The 24319-nt window shown below is 42.2% G+C and overlaps 1 protein-coding gene across 1 annotated transcript in view; it reads right to left on the bottom strand.

Moving 5' to 3' along the window:
• The window catches only part of PGR (progesterone receptor), a 161082-nt gene that overhangs the window by 74141 nt on the left and 62622 nt on the right, over positions 1-24319 (bottom strand). Inside the window, exon 3 of the mRNA XM_082244687.1 lies at positions 15620-15736. Coding sequence (XP_082100813.1) covers positions 15620-15736 — 117 coding nt within the window. The remainder of the gene's footprint in view (positions 1-15619; positions 15737-24319) is intronic.

The raw sequence follows: 24319 nt of genomic DNA, 5'->3' as shown, positions 1-24319 counted from the left end.
TTGTATGAGCTGAAAGTTTAGAGGGACAGCCAGATCTTCGTAGATTTGCAGTGGTCTGATACTCCTTCCATTCAATATTATCGCTTGCACAGTGCTCCTTGGGATGTTTAAAGCTTGGGAAATCTTTTTGTATCCAAATTCGGCTTTAAACTTCTCCACAACAGTATCTCGGACCTGCCTGGTGCGTTCCTTGTTCTTCATGTTGCTCTCTGCGCTTTAAACGGACCTCTGAGACTATCACAGTGCAGGTGCATTTATACGGAGACTTGATTACACACAGGTGGATTCTATTTATCATCATTAGTCATTTAGGTCAACATTGGATCATTCAGAGATCCTCACTGAACTTCTGGAGAGAGTTTGCTGCACTGAAAGTAAAGGGGCTGAATAATTTTGCACGCCCAATTTTTCAGTTTTTTTTATTTGTTAACAAAGTTTGAAATATCCAATAAATTTTGTTTCACTTCATGATTGTGTCCTACATGTTGTTGATTCTTCACAAAAAATTACAGTTTTATATCTTTATGTTTGAAGCCTGAAATGTGGCAAAAGGTTGCAAAGTTCAAGGGGGTCGAATACTTTCGCAAGGCACTGTATATATCTCAAATTATATAACATGAAGACTTTAATGAAAGATTTCTGAGACTTTATATAAAGTCCTAAATTAGTGTAAATTCTCTCAGCTGCAGACAAGCAAATCCTGGATTACAGTTCAAGTAGCACTATACTTCCCAATAAAATTATCAAACAAGAGACACATGCATTTTTGCCACTAGGAAGAATTGTAGGAGAAAAGCTCCAGTTTAGTTTGCTTTTAGGCTCCATATTGTACCTCCTGCGGGGGGGAATTTTAGTTCACAGGCCTCAGGCCATAATTGACAGGTAAGAAGGTAAATTTGTCTGGCAAATTAGTTTATTCTTATCATCTTTACCAGCTTCAATACTGGGCACTTTTACCCCCTACCTGCTTTGGTAAATTTTCAGCTTTCAGCGCTGTCACACTTTGAATGACATTTGTACACTCATACCACACTGTACCCAAATTAAATTTTTATAATTTTTTTGAGACAGATAGAGCTTCCTTTTGGTGATATTTAATCACCACTGGGTCTATTTTTTGCGAAAATTTTGAAAACAAAATGTTTTTCTTAGTTTCTGTTAGAAAACTTTTTAAAGAAGTAATTTTCTCCTTCACTGATGTTTGCTGATGAGGCTATACTGATGGGCGTTGATGACGCGGCACTGGTGGGCACTAGTGAGCACTGATGAGATGACATTGAAGGGAAGTCATGGGGTGGCACTGATGAGGAGGCACTAATATGCAGCACTGAAGGGCACTGACAGGCAGCACTGATGGGCACTGATAAGTGGCACTGATTGGCAGCACTGATGAGCAGGCACTGATGGGCACAGATTGGCATCATTGATAGGCACTGATTGGCATTACTAATGGGCACTGACTGGCATCACTGATGGGCACTGTTGGGGCTACATTGATAATCAGGTCAATGATGATCAGTGCCCTGATTCTCTGTGTAGGTCTCCCCTGTGAGGAAATGCTGCTGATCAGCTCTCCTCACCTCACACACTGTCAGTGTGAGGAGAGGAAAGCCGATAACTGGCATTTCCTTGTTTACATGTGATCAGCTGTGATTGGAGACAGCTGATCACATGGGCAAAGAGCTGTGTCATTGGCTCCTTACCAAAATCATGAATGTTGTGTCGTCATGTCCTAGGGACACAGCATGGAGCAGACCGCGGTCGTCCCAGGACAAGAGACCAACCCGCTGCCGTCCTTGGTCTATATGACGGGCGGGAGGTGGTTAAATGATTCCGCTTAATGTTTTCCACCATCACTGCATAATGTTTCCCTATAGTCTGGTCAGTAAATTGTTTTTTCCTTTCCTCCTCTTAGTAAAATGGTGAGACCAGCATTTAGAATTTGGAAACAATTCCACAGTGCAATTTCTGCTGAGGGCAAATCTGCAATTTGCAAATATCGTGAGAAGAAATATTCTTTTACAAATGCTACAAGGATGACAAAACATCCTGGCATGCCAGAGGTGCCCTAAAGACACTAAAAAATTATTTATGGAATGAAATGATGAGGACCAAAATGAAAGTGTGAGGAGCTTTTTCCCTCCAGAGTTCTCATTGAGGAAACACTCTTTCTGCTGCTTCTGGATCATTACAAAGTGTTTCTTCACCAGCAGCATCTTCGAGTAAGGAAGTGTTACAAACCACTGCCTCCTAAAAATACACAATCCCTTCATTTACAGAGAAAATGAGCCCCACCCTAAGCATACTGGCAACCCAAAACAGAGGAACCCCGACCTTTATCCACGCCAAAATAGAAGCTGTACTGCTGGACAAAGTATACAAATATGAAAAACTATGGTGCCCCTGGGTAGAGCACTACTTGCCCGCTAACTTCGATTACTCACTTTTACGTCCTAGAGCAGTGGTCCTCAACCCTGGTCCTCAGGGCCCACTAACAGGCCAGGTTTGCAAGATAACTGAAATACATCCCAGGTGATATAATTTGCTGCTCAGTGATTGCAGTACTCTTGTCTGCATCTCCCCAAGGTAATACCTAAAATCTGGCCTGTTAGTGGGCCCTGAGGACCGGAGTTGAGGACCACTGTCCTAGAGGACCTTTTCCCCCAGGGATAGACAACCTTGGCTCTTTCTCCTTCTCTCACATATTGCCCCTCTGTTATGGCTCACTGAAGCCTTAAAACCTTACACTTCCTCTCGTCTCCATGTCCAATAGTTACATTTTCTGTCATGACGATGCATTAGGTTAACTTTGTGTTCTGGACAGCAAGTGTCTAATGTTTTCTAACAATTTAGCTTCAGTTGGACTTGCATCAATATGATGTACTGGGCTCTAGGTTATACCCTTTCTTATCCCTAAATGATTTACTTTACCTTTCACAATATGTTACATTGTCTACCAGAGACATATTTTACTGTACCTTGTCCTTTTTTTGCAAATAAATTGTTTGATCAAGAGAAAATTATACTGGAAAATCAGGAGAACATTCATCAAGATCTTCATTGAGCAATACAGTAAATGCTTCTGGATCAGCATTGTCAATAACTGAAAATGCATATTGACAGGAAGCTTTTACATTATTACAAGTGAAAGGGGGGTGGTTATCTGTTCCCATATAAACTGTGGTTGAAATGTTCTTACAATCCTTAGTTTTCCATTTGTAATACAAAAAGCAAGTTTAGTGTATTTACTGAATAAGCTGTACTTTTATTGCAAGCATAATACTTTTATATAAGTTTTATTTCACGTTCCCAGTGTAACAAAATAACTTTAATTTGTACCACTTTTCCACGCTGAATTATGCTGAATTTTTTTTAATTTTTCTGAAAAATGTGTTTTTTTCCCCAGAAAAAAACAAGGAAAAAAGATTTTTCCCATGGCTTTTACATTTCTGGAAATTCTACACAAATTTAATGATAACCCATGAAAGACTAAGTGCTCCGTGTCTACTGGCTGTAGAGAGCATTGTTCTCAAGATGATACAGTTTGATGAGTTAGGCAGGGCATAGTTTATGCAAATTTATTTTATTCTATCATCAGTGGAAGGAAAGAAAATCACTTGATTCCCCCAGCAACACTGAATGTCTCCTGCAACTCCATTGTGATCTGCCGACCTGCAGAGCACAATGGTTGCTGCTAGGCTGCTGACAGGCTCGCTGTAGCCAAATCGCTCGATAGATTGATTTGGGTACAATAAGGATTAGGGATCGACCGATTATCGGCAAAGCCGATTATCGGAGGACCGATATTCACTTTTACCGATATATCAGTATCGGCCCCGGAACTTGTCGATATTACAGATATTAGTGTATGTAATATTAGTGTATGTAAAATCCTACTCCTCCACTTTATTAGTGTTTTATATAATGTCCAGTGTGTGTTTTTGTAATCTAATAGTGTGAAATACATTTGTTATATCGGCACTCGGCGCTCAGCTGATTCCCCGCTCTGCTGTCTTTCTCCTCTCATAGCTGTCAGAGGGGAATTTCAGCCCCTCCCCTGTGCAATGTACACAGAAGTGCCAGGTATTAGATTAGAATATTGTGAAATACCATTCGTTACATCACCGCTCGGCCCTTTCATGACCCCCAGCTGTCAGTGGGGGAGGAGAGAAGGACAGCAGAGCAGAAGATTAGCTGAGCCCGGAGCGGGGATGTAACGGAAGGTATTTCACACTATTCGAATCTAATACCCGGCACTTGTGTGTACACTGCAGAGGGGAGGGGCTGAGATCCTCATCTGACAGCTATGAGAGGAGAAAACAGCAGAGTAGGAGATTAGCGAGGAGAGTCTGGAGCAGCGATGTAATGAAGGTATTTCCCACTATTCTATTACAAAAACACACACTGGACATTATATAAAACACTAATAAAGTGGATTCTAGCATTTTAATTACACTAAACTAGGTTCACACGGGATTCCTGGCAGGCAGGGAGGGAAGGGAAGACCGCACATTACAGCTAAAAGACCTACCCCACATGTTCAGTACCAGATTTATTTCAAAAATTGTCTTTATTTTTCAAAACTTTAAATGTACAAAATATCAGCCCATATCGGCCGATAACGATACTTTGTGACCAATATATCGGTATCGGCCCTGAAAAAAACCATATCGGTCTATCCCTAATAAGGCTGCCCATAGATGGATCGAATCTTGACCGGTCCCTGCTTAACTGGCCGGGATTTGATCAATTCATCCGTTCATTAAGTTAAAGATTTTGCAGTTGCTAAGTGTAGGAAGAAGGACTTTTTGTAAATATTGTAGTGTGGTGCATAAGTCCCCGTTCACACTGGGGCGACCTGTGAGGCGACCTGGTCGCCTCACAGGTCGCCGTAGGTCGCCTTAAATTGGGAAGCTGCGGAACCATTCTAATAGGAGCGACACAAGTCGCTCCGACTTAGAAAAAGGGTCCGGAGCTTCTTTGGGGCGACCCGGAGCGACCGTCATAGACTTCAATGTTATGAAGTCCGTGCCGGGCGCTCCGAGGTCGCGGGGGAAGTAGCGTCACTGCTATGTGAACTGGGCCTTACTGTGATTGAGGACTTACACTCAATAAAATTGAGAAAAAAAATAAGTACAACTGTCTTCTTCAGAATTTCACTTTCAGTTCACTTTTTTATTTGTCATATAATTTAATTTCTGTGTTGATGGGCCCCTGAACATGAAGTGCCCTGGGCCCCCGCAGGTCTAAATGTGGCTCTGTATGTGAGGTATTTTTTTTTTTTTTCTGTTGCCTGAACTAGGTGAACATGTGTATTTTTTCAACCAAAATGTAACACAAAATACATACTTCCTAAAAAAACAATGTAGTTTTGAAGAGTCTTCCATTACCAGTCATATATTGGTATGTAACAACAACAACAACACATTTGAATGTAGACAAAAGACATTTTAAAAAGTCTAGCTTAGTAAATTTTGGGGGTTTTTTTAAGTTGCTTTTATGCTACATAACTCAGGGATGATAACAATGTTTGCGGGTTTTGTATGACAGGCGCTCAGCACAAGCTGATTCTATCAAATGACTTATGATGAACCTGTAGCCAAGAGAAACTGGCAAACAACAATACAACACAGGAACATTGTGACTTGCTCACAGTTTTGTGTCATGAAGAATAATATGAAAAACAATTGCTGTCATAGAAAATTTCTTCTATAAACTGCAGATAGCAAGGTTGTGCTGCAAAGATATGGAGATTGCAAAAGGGATTTTTACACAGGAACAAAAGGAATTAAGGGCAGCTGATACTGTACTGCAGAGGTCTCCATATTATGGCCCGCAGGCCACATCTGGCCGTCTACAAGGTTATATCCAACCCATAGCTGATATACACAGACTGAGGATCCAGGTCAATTGGTCTCCGTTGATGGAGACCCTGATATAATGGTGACTGTGATGGGGACCCAGATGTAAGAGGTCTCTGATGAAGACTGTGATGAGGACACTAATGTAAGGGGGATTCTTATTGGGGACACTGATGTAAGGGGGGGCTCTGAAGAAGATCCTGATGAAAGGGGGGGCTCTGATGGGGATCCTGATATAAGGGGGGCTCTAAAGGGGACACTGTTGTAAGGGGGGCTCTGATAAAGACACTGGTATAAGGGGGGGGGGGGGGCTCTGATGGTGTGATGTGACAGTGCAAGACCCTGCTACAGTTTGAGATTAGCAAAGGGTTGTAAAGATGACACAGGATTCTGAAAATTTCAGTTTTTGAAGCTCCATCATGTTTATTGTGAGTGGAGAAAACTGTGTTGTAAGTTTTGCTTGATGCCTGTGGCCAGTGTGAGTACACAAGTGTACAGGGTCGCTATAAACAAGGCCTGAGTATAGCTTAGGGCTCCCATTTTGGAGATAGTAGGTCGCAGCCAGGGGTCAGGTGTGCTCCTATCAAAAGGTCAGAGTGTGGACATGCATGAAGCTGGAAGTTAGAGAAACAAGGAAGCAGTAGAAAAACGCAGAGCATGGCTTCTGTGAGATGGCTTGTCTCAAAGAAGAAGCCTGTACAGCCAAGTTGGTAATTTGTGTTCACTGGAAAGCAAAAGACCAAAGAGAGCAGGAGTGCTGCTGACCAGGGAGCCAGGTGGCTTGGCATTTTCTAGGTGTTTGCTTTGTGAAGTTCAAACCCCTGCGAGGTTATAATTTCAGACCGATACGTCTCACTAAAAATGCACCTTCCACATTGAGCTGATGATCCGATAGATAGATAGATAGATAGATAGATAGATAGATAGATAGATAGATAGATAGATAGATAGATAGATAGATAGATAGATAGATATCGACTCCAAACTCTATAGAAAAGGGCCAGTTTACTGTCCTTTAGATTTTAGGGGGGCCAAATTGCAACCAGTGGGAGTTAGAAATGTCCCATCAGTAGAAGCAAGCAATGGGGGAGATTTATTAAAACTGGTGTACACAGAATCTAGTGCAGATGTGAATAGTAACCAATCAGATTTCAACTTCAGCTTGTTCAGTTAAACCTAGACGCTGATTGGTTACTATGCACAGCTTTACCAGATTCTGTGCACCAATTTTAGTAATTCTCCCCCAATAAAAAAGTGAATAAGAAAGTTAAGCGCTAACACACAACATACATATAATACACGCTGTACATCAATTCATAAAAATCAATTAATATGCAAATAAAGAAAAAAAGTCCATAGAAAAAAAAAAGAAGTGAATAGTTATTTTTAAAACATTCTTTAACCACCGTGCCTTCTGATTATGAAGTGCAGAAAACTCCTTCAATTAGTACTTCACCATAATGTGTACAAAAGGCACACTTACCAACCACAGATGGTATTTACGCCTTGAATATTTTTGAGGGTATCACCTATTTTTGTTCCTCAGATCACAGTTATGATAATCCGCAAGTACACTGCCACATGTAATTGCACCAACCAATGGCCTTTCGCATCTCCTTTTCTCATTGGTATGCGAAATGCATTGAAGCTGCGCGTCCATCAACATTGACATCACTTACTGTTGGGTTAGGATTATCACGTCTGGTTGTTGGAACACACGCCGGCTCGGACTGAGTGGCCTGCAGGACAAAAAACCAGGCTGTATATTTTGGTGCTGACGTTAGCACCACATAATGTAAGTGCAAAATCACTTTTATACTTTCTATAATTTTTAATAAATGATATCACACTGAGGGGTTGATTTATTAAAACCGGAGAGTGCAAAATCTGGTGCAGCTCTGCATAGAAACCAATCAGCTTCCAGGTTTTTTTTTTTTGTCAAAGCACAAGCTGAAGTTAGACGCTGATTGGCTACCATGCACAGCTGCACCGGATTTTGCACTCTCCAGTTTTAATAAATCAACCCTTATGTCCCGAAATTACCTTTTTCTTCTGGGTCCCGAACTTGGGAAATAGAAAAATAAATTCTGAGGGCCATTGATTGGTGCAATTACATGTGAAAGTATACTTGCGGATTATCATAACTGTGATCTGAGGAACAAAAATGGGTGATACCTTTAAAAATATCCAAGGCCTATATAATATGTGTGGTTGGTAAGTATGCATTTTGTACACACTGTGGTGAAGCACTAAATGAAGGAGTCTTCTGCACTTTATAATCTGAAGACATGGTGGCTGGAGATTATTTTAAAAAGGATAATTATTTATTTTATTGTATGGACTTTTTTTTATTTGCATATTAATTGATTTTTATGGATTGATGTACAGCACATATTATATGTATGTGGTGTATGTTGGATTTACTTTGAGAAGCTGAAGTTGTGTGTTAGCGCTTAACTTTCTTATTCACTTTTTTATTTTGTTAGTTGGGCATTCACCCAAAGGGGCAGCCTGACACATTTATTCTATTTAGGTTGGGGTCATATCCCCCCCCCCCTTTGGCTCCCGCTGCTGTCAATCAATGTCAGTTAGCCAGTCAGGAGAGAGAGGGGGCTGTGTCTGATTGGACACAGGGAGCTGTGACTCAGCTCAAGTGCCCCCATAGCAAGCTGCTTGCTATGGGGGCACTCAACAAGAGGGAGGGGCCAGGAGGGCATAAGAGGGACCCGAGAAGAGGAGGATCCGAACCACTCTGTGCAAAGCAAACTGCACAGAGTAGGTAAGCATAACATGTTTGTTATTTAAAAAAAAAAAAAGACTTTAGAGTCACTTTAGGGTTTTTCACCTTATTGCATTCTATGCATTAAGGTAAAAAAACCTTCTGTGCTGCAGCTCCCCCTCAGACCCCCCCTTTTTTGTACCTGAGTCTCATCCAATCCAGCGATGTGCACGTGCTCAGAAGCTCCACCCGCTCTCCTCATTGGGCAGATTAATAGCAGCAGGAGCCATTGGCTCCCACTGCTGTCAATTAAACGCTGTGACATAGGATCAGGGAGTCGGTAATGAGTCCCAGTGTCTGTGTCAATGGACGCAGCAGCAGGCCTTGGGAATGAGCCTGCACGGTGCCCCCATGGAAAGAGGGGCCTGGAGAGCCGACAGGGGATCCCAGAAGAAGAGAAACGGGGCTTCTCTGTGCAGAACCATTGAACAGCGCAGGTAAGTATAGGCATATTTGTTTTTTAAAAATCGAATGTTTACAATTACTTTAAGCCACATGCCCAGTAATCACCCTGAAAAAATTGCGGGTATCCATGACCTAGGTTTTCAACCTGCTGTGAGTTTCTCATGGTTAATTGCAATTGATTACACCTGCTTGCAGCATTGTGCAACTGTGAGTGATCAATCAAGGGCAAGGAATGATCACAACACAATCACAACAGAACTGGCAGAAGGCTAAAGACAATGTTCACAGAGAATCTGAGATCAATGGTTGTTGTGGGCAACAAGAACCAAACTGAGTTGTTTATAAGCTAGTCATATTTGTAATGCAAAATCTATGACCCAGTTTGGTCAAATGGAATTTTCCTCATCAAATTCTTGTCTCTGTTTCAGGGAACTTTAAGAAAAATTGCCATCAGGATCGGTGTAAAAGAACTCCGGAAGCTGTGCCTAAAAGATGCAAGAAGAGGGCTTAGGACCAGTGCCTTACATATGGGCTGCCTGCAGCTGCTCATTTCTCCGTTACTGCCCTACCATTCATTGTTCTGCACTTTGTGTGGTGGAGGCCGTTTCAGGTGGAGCAATATGGCTTTGCTTCCTCATATTAGACGTGTCCACTGATGACTGGTGATCTAATAACTGGTGGGGGAATATTCAAGAAGCAGCACGAGTGGTTTACAAAACACAGATCCGTATACTGAATGAAGCAGAAGCAATGAGATGCATGCACTCAGAGGCAGCAGTACCTTAGATCAGATTTTAAGTATTACCTTGGGGAGATGCAGACTAGAGCACTGCAATCACTGAGCAGCAAATTATATCACCTGGGATGTATTTCAGTTATCTTGCAAATCTGGCCTGTTAGTGGGCCCTGTAGGCCAGGGTTGAGGACCACTGCCTTAGATCAGCAGTATCCAATAGTTTCATTATAAGGCCTGCAACATCTATTTGCAAGCCAAAAAAAAGCAGTTTTATAAATTAAGTCCCCCCTAACATCAAGGTCCCTATCAGCATCCCCCTTATATCAGATTCCCCCTTTATATCAGTGTCCCCAATAGATCACCCCCTTACATCAGGGTTCCCATCAGAATCCTCCCTTGTCACTCCCAGTGTTGCCAGATTGAAATTTTCTGACACAACACCCAAAATTTACTGGCACAGCTAAGTTTTTACTGGCATTTCCAAAAGTAACAAAATTACAGTTTTACGTGCAAATTTCATTATTTAGGCTACAAACAAAAACAGATTTCTTTTTTTATTTTCGATATAGTAAGTTACTCATGGACAAGGCTCAGGAGGGCAAGACATTAGAATGGCAGGCACACACGCACATGTGAAATTGACTCTCAAAGTGACCTCACCGACATGACACGTCCCCTCCTGAGTCAGAGTGACAGTCTCTCTCCACGCCAGGTGGGCCCTTCAGTCAACCCCAGTTCAAACAGCACTGACAGTCCCGCTCCTGGCTTGGCTTGCTCCCGTACCTCAGACCTGCATACGAGGCTCTGACTGTTTAGCTCAGCTCCCTAGCACAATGACATAACACAGCATGCTCAGGCACTGCCTCCACCAGACCGGCCCCTGCCAGCACCACCCGAACACACTGTGGCAGGCAATTGGATGGTCTCAGACAACTCGAGCCAAGCGTTGCAGCCATATTTTTTTACTGCCAGCCTTTTCCTTTTACTGGCAGGAGAAAAGTGCCCATTTTTTACTGGCTGCCAGTAAAAATACTGACAGTTGGCAATACTGGTCACTCCTTACATCTGGTCCCCGTTAGAGTCCCACCTTTAATCTGTGTCCCCATCAGAGCCCCCTTACTACTACAAGGTTTACAGTGGCAGGAGTCTGGAGCTGAAGCTGGTCTGGACAGAAGATCCAAACTTCCATCTTGCTCTAAATGCCTGGGAAAGCACAACATTCATTGCCAGGACATGGCAGTCCTAGCAGCCAACTATGGGGATAATGCAGCGAAGGGGGGGAACCTGTTCTGAAAATTTTAGGGGATTTTGGCGGAACCATAGGCAGCCTTAGCTGAGCTGAATTATCAATCTGTGCAAATTGAGCATAGCTGTGCGCCATATACAATTTTGTAACAGTTTGGATGTGTCCCACTGGTTGAAGTTTGCAGTCCTCTGCCTTAGATAATAAGATAGGATAACATTTTTCTGTCATTGTATACATACAACAAAATTTATCAAGTTACTCCTTTACAACATTAATATTAAAAACACTTCTCAACACAACCGCATATACATACTTCCTAACATATGCCCATATAGCTAACCTAAATATAGCAGAAATATCAAATAGTTTTTTTAAAAAGTAAAAAAAAAAATCACATTGCAGATATGTAGATATGAGACGGTAGATCCCCCTACATACTAGGATGTGCATTGCTATTTTTCAGGAGGCATTCAAGACAAAAGATAGATTTTTTAGTGTATTACTAGGCATAATAAAACAGAACTTCAATCAAAATTTACAATTTGTAATCCTTGTGCTAGCATTAGTAAATACTGTAGATAGGAAGCTACACTGCTCAAAAAAATTCAAGGAACACTTTGAAAACACATCAGATCTCAATGGGGAAATATATCATGCTGGATATCTATACTGATATGGACTGGGTAATGTGTTAGGAATGAAAAGGTGCCACATCTTTTGATGGAAATGAAAATAATCACCCTACAGAGGGCTGAATTCAAAGACACTTCAAAAATCAAAGTGAAAAAACGATGCAGCAGGTTAGTCCATTTTGCAGAAATTTTATTTTAGCAAATCAAAATGGTACTCAGTAGTTTGTATGGCCCCCATGTGCTTGTATTCATGCCTGAAAGGTCAGGGCATGCTCCTTTTGAGACGTTGAGATGGTGTCCTGGGGTATTTCCTCTCAGATCTGGACCAGGGCATCACTGAGCTCCTGAACAAACTGATTGGACCGAAACATAATGTCCCAGAGATGTTCTATTTGATTTAGATCAGGCAAGCATGGGAACCATTTAATGGTATCACTTCCTTCATCCTCCAGGAACTGGCTGCATACTCTTGTCACATGGGATCAGGTATTTTCGTGCACCAGGAGGAACCCAGGACCATCTGCACCAGCGTAGGGTCTGACATTGTGTCCAAGGATTTCACCCCGATACCTAATGGTAGTCAGGATGCCATTATCTAGCCTGTAGAGGTCTGTGCATCCCTCCATGAATATGCCTCCCTAGACCATCATTGACCCACCACCAAAACAATCATACTGAATGAGTTTACAGGTAGCATAACGTTCTCCATGGCTTCTCCAGACCCTTTCATGTCTGTCACATGTGCTCAAGGTGAACCTGCTCTCAACTGTGAAAAACACAGGGCAGCAGTGGCGGACCTTCCAATTATGGTGTTCAATGGCAAATACCAATTGAGCTCCACGATGACGAGCAGTGAGCACAGGGCCCACTAGAGGATGTCAGGCTTTCTGGCCAACCTTATGAAGTCTGTTTCTGATTGTTTGGTCAGAGACATTCACACCACTGACCTGCTGGAGGTCATTTTGTAAGGCTCTGGAAGTGCTTATCCTGTTCCTCCTTGCACAATGGAGCAGGTATCGATCCTGCTAATGGGTTAAGGACCTTCTACGGCCCTGTCAAGCTCTCCTAGAGTAACTGCCTGTCTCCTGGAATCTCATCCATGCTCTTGAGACTGTGCTAGGAGACACAGCAAACCTTCTGGCAATGGCACATATTGATGTGCCATCCTGGTGGAGCTGGACTGCCTTTGCAACCTCTATAGAGTCCAGGTATCGCCTGATGCTACCAGCAGTACCACTGATCCTAGCCAAATGCAAACTAGTGAAAACAAGTCAGAAAAGATGAGTAGGGAAAAAAATGTTGGTGGCCTCCACCTGTAAAAACCATTCCAGTTTTAGAGTGTGTCTCATTGTTGCCCATCTAGTGCATTTGTTGTTAATTTTATTAACACCAAAGCAGCTGAAACTGATTAACAACCCCCTCTGATACTTAACTGACCAGATCAATATCCCAGGAGTTTACTTGCATTGATGCTATACTCTAATTAAAAAGTGTTCCTTAAATTTTTTTGAGGCAGTGTAAATTATAATTAATTGTTTGAAAATTTTTTTTATCATTTCTTGGGTTGCTTCCTGGTTTCCTGGCCCAGGCAAAAATTATGTCATAAATCCCAGGAGTCTTCAGGAGGGGCTTTCTCAGTTAAGCACATCCTCCTGCCTGTATCCCTAAAATAAAGGCAGATCAATTCCAGGAAGTTAAAGTAGAACTACTTGCAAACCTTTTTTTTTTTCATTTTGGACAAAGTAAGGTAGGGTTATAAGCCCTGTGAAGTTTTTTTTTTTTTTTGCTATCTGTGTCCTATTGATTTCTCTTTACTTTCTGCCCCATAGCCAAATGGGAAGTGAGAGGAAATCCCTGAAAATTTAAGGAATTCCTTGGGAATCCCCATGTCACCAGAACTAGTGTCCCCATTGGAAGATTTCCCTATGTTACAACCCAAAATACGGGATTTTCTTTTACTTTCAATTTTCATTATAATGGTAAACAGGACAAATAAAGACGGTAAATCTATCTGATGACAGCACTAAAAACCGACGGGGTTGTAATACCTCTTCACTCTATCCAAAACTAAAAAAAAGTTTTGCCTTTAGTTATACTTTAATGCTATATGAATCATCTGCCCTTACTCAAGATGGCCAATGCCAGAAATGGCAGGGGGTGTTTTTCAAAGTGATTTCTCAGTAAAATAAAGTACGGAGACATGGATGGATGGCCAAGATTGCTTTTAACCTCCCTGGCGGTATGATTATGTCTGGAATTACATACCAAAAGCGGTACAATTCTTTTCATGGAAATTTGGCGTTATGTATTATAGGCCTATAATTCTTAGTAATTACTGATTTAAACCTGACCAAAACAAGACTCTAGTAGACATCCCAGATGTGATAAATTTGAAACACAAACGCATGAATTATAATCGAATCAATAATATTATTTTATTATTTAATATATAATATATATAATAACATTATATTATTGATTAGATTATAATTCATGCATTATATATTATATATAGATATATGTGTGTGTGTGTGTGTGTGTATATATATATATATATATATATACACACACATATATATATATATATATAATATATAACGCATGAATTATAATTGAATCAATAATATAATGTTATATATATATATATATATATATATATATATGTGTGTGTGTATATTATATATATATATATATGTATATATATATATATATATATATATATATATATATGCATATATATATATATATATATATATATATATATATGCATATATATATATATATATAATATAATATAAAGTGTATTTTGTGCAACGTTTTGTTTTTTTTAATTTCCCTCCCTAGTTCTGCTCCCATGTAGCATTGCTGCTGCAGGGAACGGAACTAGGAAGTGATCGTACCGACGGAGGGACGGAGGAGCGGCGGGACTCTCGGCTGGCGGTCGCAGCAATGAGAGATCATCGCTGGATCGCCAGGAGAAGGTAAGAGAAGCTCCGCTGCGCTCTCTGCAATCCACCCCGAGCGTGACTCGGGGTTACCGCTCCTGATATGAAAAATCAACCCCGAGTCACGCTCGGGATTACCGCTAAGGTGGTTAATATTAAAAATGAAATAAAGTGTGTTTTTGGTTCGTGGTGCTCAGATGCAGTGTAGTTCCACTTTAATATTTCTAGGTGCTCTCTATAACATAGCATACCCTCACTTTTGGAGCTTTTGTCCTTTTTAAAAAAAAAAATCTTGATTGAGATGAATACAAACCTTGCTGCTGCTAATCATCTTCTGAAAAAAAGTCTAAAGCCTCGTACACACGCACAGATTGTTGGCCGTGATTGTTGGCCAACGTCCGATCGGCCGATTGTCGGCTTGTTAGTATGATGCTTCCGACAACCGACTGCGACTTTTCGGCCGAACAAAATCTGGTGTGCATGCTATAAAATTTTTGTTTGCCGTCACCAGAACGGCCAATTGTTCTTCAGTCAGTATAGATTTCGGCAGACAAAAATCAGATGAGCAAGACTGGGCATGCTCAGAGAAGAAAAAACACACGGAAAGTAAACCAGAACATGACATCACTTCTGCAGTTGGTTGTTGTTGGCCGACAAAATTTGTGTGCAGTCTAGAGCACATTTCAACCAACACAACAACACTGGACAAAAGACGGCCGATTGGTCGGCCAACAATCGGTGCGTGTGTACGAGGCTTTAAGCCTTGCAAAACAGAAACTGACATACTATGGAGAACACTGTTGTGCAGAACTAAGCATCCTGATTCCTGATAGATCCCTTATTAAATTCCATCACCGCTCAGAAACACCAGCATTTCTGACAAATTCCATTATCGCTAGATGAAGCTTGCTATCTACAAATTATCTGTGTCCAGCCCTACCAGTCAGGCACATAACACTACATGGGGGAACACAGCTGAAAATGTTCAGTATTAAACAAAGTAAACATTCCTTACCTCCCAGGACCATGCCCGCCTGGCAGCACTTCCTGAGCCGACATGAAGGGCAATTCTTCCTTCTGATCTTATCAACAATGCAGTCATTCCTTCCAGCACATAGGTAATTGTGCTGTCCTAGATTGGCAGAAGAAGCATAGATCATTAGTTCTGTAAGAGGAGTGTAAGGGAACACAAACACTTATTGAAAAAAATAAATAAAATTTATAGTGATAAGCCAAATTTTTCTGTTTTAGGATGGGAGCAGTCACTGTACAAATAAGCTGATAAAATAAGTGGGAGCTGGCCTCTTACAGCTGGGTGCAAAATTTGTTCTTGCATGGGAAAGTTCATCAACCAAAAGCCTCAAAGATGGAAAACATGATTTTTGCAGACATTTAAAAAGAAAAAAAAAGTTTTAAAATTGCTGGCAAATGACTTTCTTTCACTGACAGCTTCTATGTTAAAAACAAAAAAAGCACACAGACCTACCCAAAGGGTCTGCTATGTATTTTTGAGGGTCTTTGGTGGGGTTTGTGTGCTTTTTTTGTCAATGAATATCAATTGCTGGCAATTTAACCACTTTACCACCGGAGGATTTTGCTGTCTTACGTCCAGGCCACTTTTTGCGATTCGGCGCTGTGCGAATTTAACTGACAATTGCGTGGTCGTGCGACGCCGTACCCAAATGAAATTGACGTCCTTTTTTTCCCATAAACAGAGCTTTCTTTTGGTGGTATTTGATCACCTGTGCGATTTTTACTTTTTGCGCTATAAACAAAAAAATAGCGTTTATTTTGAAAAAATCACAATATTTTTAACATTTTTTTATATGAAATTCCCCCCCAAAAAAATGTAAAAATCAAATTTTTTTGAAATTTTTGGCCAATTTGTTTTCTGCTACCTATGTTTGGTAAAAAAAATCACAATAAGCGTATTTTGATTGGTTTGCGCAAAAGTTATTGCGTTTACTAACTAAGGGAAAGATTTCTGTCATTTTTGGTGTTTTTTTTTTTTAACGCGTAATGGCGGTGATCTGCGTTTTTTTTTGCGGGACTGCGGCATTGCGGAGGACAGATCGGACCCCTAACTGACATTTTTGACACTTTTGGTGGTACCAGTGACATTACTGCAGTAATCAGTGCTATAAATATGCACTGTTACTGTAAAAATGACACTGGCAGGGAAGGGGTTAATTTTATTGGAGAGGGAGGGGTTAATGTATGCCTGGTGCTTACTAACGTGTGGGGGGGGGGGGGTGACTGAGTGAGCCAGGGACAGATCCAGGGTTCAGCTATGCTGAACACTGCAATCTGTCACTCCCTGTCACTTGGGAGATCCGCCCGCTCTGTTTACACAAGCGGGCGGATCTCCAAACTAGATTCCCCGACGATCTGGGAAGAGCGGCGGCGATCGCCGCTTCTCCTCCCCTGGCCCGACTCCCGCTGTGACTGAACACAGCGGGAGCGAGCCTCCGGCGGCGCGCGCGTGCCGCCCACAAGGGGCGGGGTCCAGCGACGTAGGTCTACGTCGCTGGACGATAACGAGCCACATTGCTGCAGTAGCAGCAATGTGAGCGGAGGCAAAGTGGTTAAACTAATTATTTTTTTTTTCTTTCTAAATGTCATTTTTTGTTATAGCCCCTCCTACAGCAAGAATAAAAAAAAAAACATTTTTGGTACCTAGCAAAATGCATACCAGACCTTTTGGGGAAGATATACTAAAACTAGTGCACACAGAATATTGTGCAGCTGTGCATGGTAGCCGAACAGCTTCTAACTTCAGCTTGTACAATTATGTTTTGGCAATACAACCTGGAAGCTGATTGGTTTCTTTGCAAAACTACACCAGATTTTGCTCCAGTCTTAGTAAACAACCCCCTTTGAGTCTGGTATGGATTTTAAAGCGGTAGTATACTCATTTTTTTTTACTTTTACCTACAAGTAAGCCTATAATAAGGCTTACCTGTAGGTACAATTGATATCTCCTAAACCTGCATGGTTTAGGAGATATTTGCCCTGCATGCACCCGCTGACGCTGACATGCCGGAAAGTGACTCCTGCGCGCATGTGCGGGAGTGACGTCATCGCGGCTCTGGCCACTCCCAGCGCCGGAGCCGCCGAACCTCTGAAGAGATGCGGAGGGAGCATGACAGCTCCCACAGAGGTGTCCGGGGGTCCGTGTCGGGCTTTGTTTTAAGGTAAGTATTTCATAATGAGCTAGTATGCGATGCATACTAGCTCATTATGCCTTTGTCTTGCAGGGTTTGTTTTTTTTTTCTTGTTTTTTTCGGCAGTGTACAACCGCTTTAAGGAGGTACCTCAAAAAAAAAAAAAACAGATGTGTGAGGTCCTCCAGAAATCCAAACCAGACCCCAAAAAAAAAGTGTAAAGTCCCACTAAACATCAATACCAGAATTTTAGTTCGAGCATGCAGTTTGGCTGGCTGGGAAAGTGTGCACAAGCCTCCCTTCAACCCATATCATGCCGCATGCTCGCAACTTCGGGGGTGCTCAACCCCGGCAAAGCACCTTGTCCACCGCGTTGAAGAGGACAAAGAGCTCCTCCCCACAATCGTTGCTTAGTGGTTGTAGGGGTCTGCAGCCTGGGGCTTATCAGAATCTGGAAGCCCCCCCACGTAAATAATAACCTACTCATTCACAAAAAAAAAGCCTAGAAATAAAGACACCAAAACATTTGACAAGTCTTTGAAATAAGTACAAAATTACCTCTACGCTACCCAATGTAATACAATGAATACATCTATAGTGCTACGACCTAATGTGTTTCCACATAGACAAATAACTAACAAATAATAAACGGTGCTGCATTGCAAAAAAATACTATATGCAAATGAAACTGCAACAAAACTGTGAATCTTATAACATAACAGTGTAGTGTTAACAAATGATAAAGAGCAAATTATAAAGTTTATATAATAAACGTAATTCTCTTCTGTTCTTCTTGTGTCGTCTCTCCTCTAAGCCTTATAGCCAATATAATTGTACCAAAATAATAAAGATAAAAATATAAAAATATAGATAACAATGCGCACAAATAGGTCCTAAAAAGTGTCCACCTTATTTTGTCACAAAACCAGACTCAAAACAATGCACCAAGTAAACATCCACTCTTGCCACCTCAGTGCTCACAGTGCTATCACCTCACTTATATGACCCAAAGATGATGTGAGGTCATAAAATGCATGTCATGTATCCACCTGGACCTTCCTTCCACTTGAGCGCCCACTTGTGCTCTAACTTAGTCATCCAAAATATTCCAGTACAGGTCCCTTTAAGGATCTTATGATCTCATGGGGCTGTACTATGTATCTCCATCATATACTATGCCAAGGGATAAAGACATCCCCCATAGTGTAGTAGTATTGATAGGATGGATTTTTTAATAAAAAAAACACTTGCATCTAGTACCATACATAGAAATACTGCCTGTAGCTTTAAAAACATCACTTCCGTTTCGCATCACCCAGGCTCCTCCCTATGTGCTATATCACGGGTTATGTGACTGCATCAAGGGAACTACTTGACAAGTCCTTTACTAAAAGAAAATACAAATCCCCCCAAAAATGTCTATCATTGTAAATCCATTGTCAATTACAATACCGGCCACCAACTTGCAGTTGACTCACAGCACACGACTGATCCCCTAAGCAGCAGTCTCCAAATTGTGGCCTGGGGGCCAGATGGGGCCCTTTGCTTTCTTTTATCTGGCCTTCTGGGCACTATTCCATCCAGTGACACCAACAATGAGGCCCTAATCTTCCCGCTGACACCAACAATGGGGCACTATTCTTTCCGCTGACACCAACAACAGGGCAGAACACCTTCTACTGACACCAACTATGAGGTACTATTCCTCCTACTGACACCAAAGCTATGGTGTTGTTTACTACCACTGGACGCAGGGACATTTTTTACTCCCACTGGCCAAGGTCCAGCCCCTCTAAGGTCTGAAGGACAGCAAAACTGGCCCTTTGTCTAGAAGGCTTGGAGACCCCTGCCCTATAGTGACACTAGCCAAATGACAGCTCCCCGAGCTGACATCGGCTATATAAGGAAAGAAGAGGGGATAGTGTTCCCACCATTGGCTATACATAGTTATGGCCATAGTTAGGCAGTGATGTATGGTTCTTTTTCTTGCACATCTGCTTGTGTGAATGGGGATGCCCAGCCATGTAAGTGGATGGGCCGGGTGACGTCAGTGGTCAGTAAGGATGCGGTGGCTGCCAGCAGCTGCTGCTTGCTTACCACCATTGACAGCATTGCCCAAATATGGCCATATTCAGGCAATTATGTAACTCCCTTCATTCCTTGCCCACTTGCTTATGTGGCCTGTCATTCCCGGCCATGAAAGTGAACGGTCTGGGTGACATGGTTGGTAAGGATGCCCCAGCCACTCCTTACCTAGCAATTATTGACAGCCAGAAGCTGTCACCTTAATCCTCGATGAACGCCCTAAACATTTCATGTTCAGACAAATGTCCGAACAGCCAGTGTTTTTCCCCAACTTACATTCGGATTAAACACCAAGCTCATGCCTATTGATAAGCTGCAACATATTACATTTTTATTTTTGGGTTAAGGTACAAGGTATGACAGCCAAATTTTCCACTCGCCTGCTCGCATTTTGCGAGTGGAAAATTATTCAGGGCGAGCGAGCGTGGTGCTGCTCCGGGAGCCGCCAGGGGTAGAGAGGAGAGGAAAGCCGGCCAGCCGACGGACTGGATAATGACAGATCGCGGATCATCCCACTGTAACAGCTTTAATTGTAATTGCCGGGCTCTCGCCGACACACACAGTCCCGCCTCCTAGCCCGGCTTCTTTGATAGACAGAACACCTGGCCAACCAAGACGTGTGACGTCTATCAAAGAAGCCGGGGTAGGAGGAGGGACTGTGTGTCGGCGAGCGCCCGGCAATTACAGTTAAAGCTGTTACAGTGGGATGATCCGCGCTCTGTCATTATCTGGCCAGGTTTTGAGGTGAATCTATGATTGCACTTCCTTTCTTCTCTCTTGGTTTTCCCATTTCTCACTTCCTTCTTTTTAGTTTAATGGAAAGCTTGTCTATGATTCATGTATATTCATGCATCATGTTGTATACATTTTTATATACACCCCAATGTATCTGTATATGTCCTATATAATGTATTGATACCATGTTTTCTCTTGCTGGAAATATATATGCCTGGTATCTGTAAAGATGTAAGAGAGTTAGTCTGCCGATATTTACTCGTGCTCACTTTCACTTTACTATTTATTCGTATAATTTTTTACCCATCTAATTGTTGTTTCCTTTATTTTTGTCCTCTATGGATCCACTTACAATATTTGGGGACGGATATATGCTTTGCTTTTCCTTCCCTGGCTTTTCTTCGTCCTAGCCACATATATATTGGGGCTGTATGCTGTTTACAATCGATATCGTTTGTCACTGGGTATTACACTACTTTTGCACTATATGTCCTGGTATAGGGCTGGCCTGCTCCCCAACACGTGCAGGCCCCATTTTGTCTAATCACACGCGGGGCCTACAATGGATTGAGCCATGTGACACGTGCGTCCTTCTAACATGAGGTTGCATTGATGTGCACGGGTGAGGTTGCATTGACGTGCACGGGTGAGGTTGCATTGACGTGCACGGGTGAGGTTGCATTGACATGCACGGGCGAGGCTGCATTGATGGGCATGGGTGAGACTGCATTGATGGGCACAGGGGAGGCTGCATTGATGGGCACAGGGGGGGCTGCATTGATGGGCACAGGGGGGGGCTGAATTGATGGGCACTGATCAGGCTGCACTGATGGGCACTGTTGAGGTTTCACTGAAGGGCACTGTTGAGGCCGCACTGATAAGCTTTATTGATGATGCTGCACTGATGGTCACTAATAGGCTGCACTGATGGGCACTGAAAACGTTGTTATTAATATCTATTTTTGTAACTTCTGCATTAGTGCAAAAACATTTAACAGTGTAATTTTATGAATTAATTTATGAGGGCGTGTTTAGGGGCGGAATTGGGGGCAGGACAGGGTAGGAGTTGGGTGGGGCAACTGGTGGCGAGTAACCCTTAAGGCCTGGCTAGTAGCTCAGGACTTTAAGTTTTGAGCCCTGTGGTATGAGATGTATAAATAATAGAAGAGGTAGTGGTAATGTGGGGGTAGGTGATCTGAGAAAACGTAGAACTTACGTCCAAGAATACATTAAGTGGAATACCAAACATTGAGTTCAGGCTGACCCAGAAGAGATCTGCCAATAGCTCAGAAAACAGCAAGGCAGGTGGAAAAACTGAAGCTTGGAGATGGTTTTATCTACAGCCATTCTATTAAAAAGATAAAGCTAAATTAATAATTTAATTATACCGTTATTCTACACAATTTACACTAAAAGGACTTTCAAACATTACATCATCTTTGGTGAATCACCAGGGCACATCTGTGATTCTGCAGGTAGACATGTGTAATCTTCATAATTATTTTCTCATCTGCTCAGCAATCTAGACTGTAGCTATGGCCGGCATTTGGGAAAAGGATTTTCTAATACACAACAGTGATAGATAGAAAACGTAGCTTAAATAGTATTACATTTTTTCTCATATTCCAAGAAGCAGAAAAGAATAATTCAACTTCCTCCATAATGAGTTTTCAACTAGATGGAATCTTTGTTCAATGTGCTGCTCCTGATACATGTGGAATAGGGTAAAATTAATACTTTTCACTATATGAATGCAGCTTTGAACTCGAGCCTTTCACATTTAAAGGTACGGAAGAATTTAAGGAATAGATTTTTTTGACATACTTATATTGGTCCAGCTTGGATCAATGTACAGGTAAGTATGTATGTGCCATCCCTATGGGATCCCCTGGAAGTTAGAAATCACTGTAGTAGGCCCCTCTACTACAGTGATTGCCGCTAGCTTTCAGGTACAGCGCTGAGCAACTGCCCAGATGCCCTAGGAACACTCACAGGCTGCTTGCTCAGGACGGGTGCCATTAAGAGAACACTTCTACTTTTCTCTAATTGGACAAGATGGAGAGGAGTAGCTGTGATGTCAGGATCTCCACCTTGTCCCAACAGACCACGCTTTGCATTCATTGAGAATATGAAATGCGTTCTCTGAATGGTGCCTGTGCAAACAGGGTGACCTCCTCTGTTTAGTAGGCAGAAGGGTAGCAGTTCAACATGGAACCCGGAAGCAAGTGGTGATCACTGGAGTAGAAGCATGCATTACAGTGATTTCCAGCTTCTAGAAACATCCCACAGGTATGGTATATGCATAGTTACATTGGTCCAAGCTGGACCAATGTCTGGGACATTGCATAAGTACATTGTGCCCTAGCCAACAGGGGGTTAAAGTGGTTGTAAATCCTCAGCCAGTGACGTTAATAGCCTTGGATGATACACAGAGATGAAACAAATCCTCCCACGTACGTTTTACTTGTATATCTGCTGTCTTCCCATTTCAACACTCTTTGGAAAGTGCAGATCGTGTGAAAAATCTTTCTTTATCTTTTAGCAGTAAATAGGGCTGGGTGGGGAGACTGCACTTAAACTGTGTGAGAGCTGATTGGAGGAAAGGGACACACCCCCTCCACACAGGCAGAGGAATGAAGGAACATGCAGAGCTGTATTCTGAATAGACAAGCCCCCTCCTTATCTCTCTCTAAGCTCCCTCCCGAAACAAATTTTGAACTCATGTTATCTCATGTGTCGGAGAACTTGCCAGAAGTGACTCATGCTGATAACAGAGGAACAAAGAACCAGAGAGAAATTACACTTAGATCTTTGGAGAGAGATATGTAAACACCACAGATATATTACCAAAAGTATAGGGACACCTGCCTTTACACGCACATGAACTTTAATGGCATCCCAGTCTTAGTCAATAGGGTTCAATATTGAGTTGGCTCACCCTTTGCAGCTAAAACTGCTTCAACTCTTCTGGGAAGGCTGTCCACAACATTTAGGAGTGTGTCTATGGGAATGTTTGGTCATTCTTCCAGAAGCGCATTTGTGAGCTCAGACACTAATGTGGATGAGAAGGCCCTGCTCACAGTCTCCGCTCTAATTCATTCCAAAAGGTGTTCTATCGGGTTGAGGTCAAACTCGCTCATCCATGTCTTTATGGACCTTGCTTTGGGCGCTGGTGCACAGTCATGTTGAAACAGGAAGGGACCATCCCCAAACTGTTCCTACAAAGTTGGGAGCATGAAATTATCCAAAATGTCTTGGTATGCTGACACCTTTAGAGTTCCCTTTACTGGAACTAAGGAGCCAAGCCCAACCTCTGAAAAACAATCCCACACCATTATCCCCCCTCCACCAAATGATTTGGACCAGTGAACAAAGCAAGATCCATGAAGACATGGATAAGTGAGTTTGGGGTGGAAAAATTGACTGACCTGCACAGAGTCCTGACCTCAACCCGATAGAACACCTTTGGGGTGAATTAGAGCGGAGACTGCAAGCCAGGCCTTCTCGTTCAACATCAGTGCCTGACCTCACAAATGCACTTCTGGAAGAATGGCCAAACATTCCCATAGACAAACTCCTAAACCTTGTGAGCAGCCTTCCCAGAAGAGCTGAAGCTGTTATAGCTGCAAAAGGTGGGCCAATGCAATATTGAACCCTACAGACTAAGACTGGGAAGCCATTAAAGTTCATGTGCATGTAAAGGCAGGCGTCCCAATACTTTTGGTAATCTA

Source organism: Pelophylax lessonae (genome assembly GCF_965119305.1).
Source record: "Pelophylax lessonae genome assembly, chromosome: 2".
NCBI classification, from domain to species: domain Eukaryota; kingdom Metazoa; phylum Chordata; class Amphibia; order Anura; family Ranidae; genus Pelophylax; species Pelophylax lessonae.
Note: the sequence above shows the minus strand (reverse complement) of the source record. Positions and strands in the feature narration are given on the sequence as shown.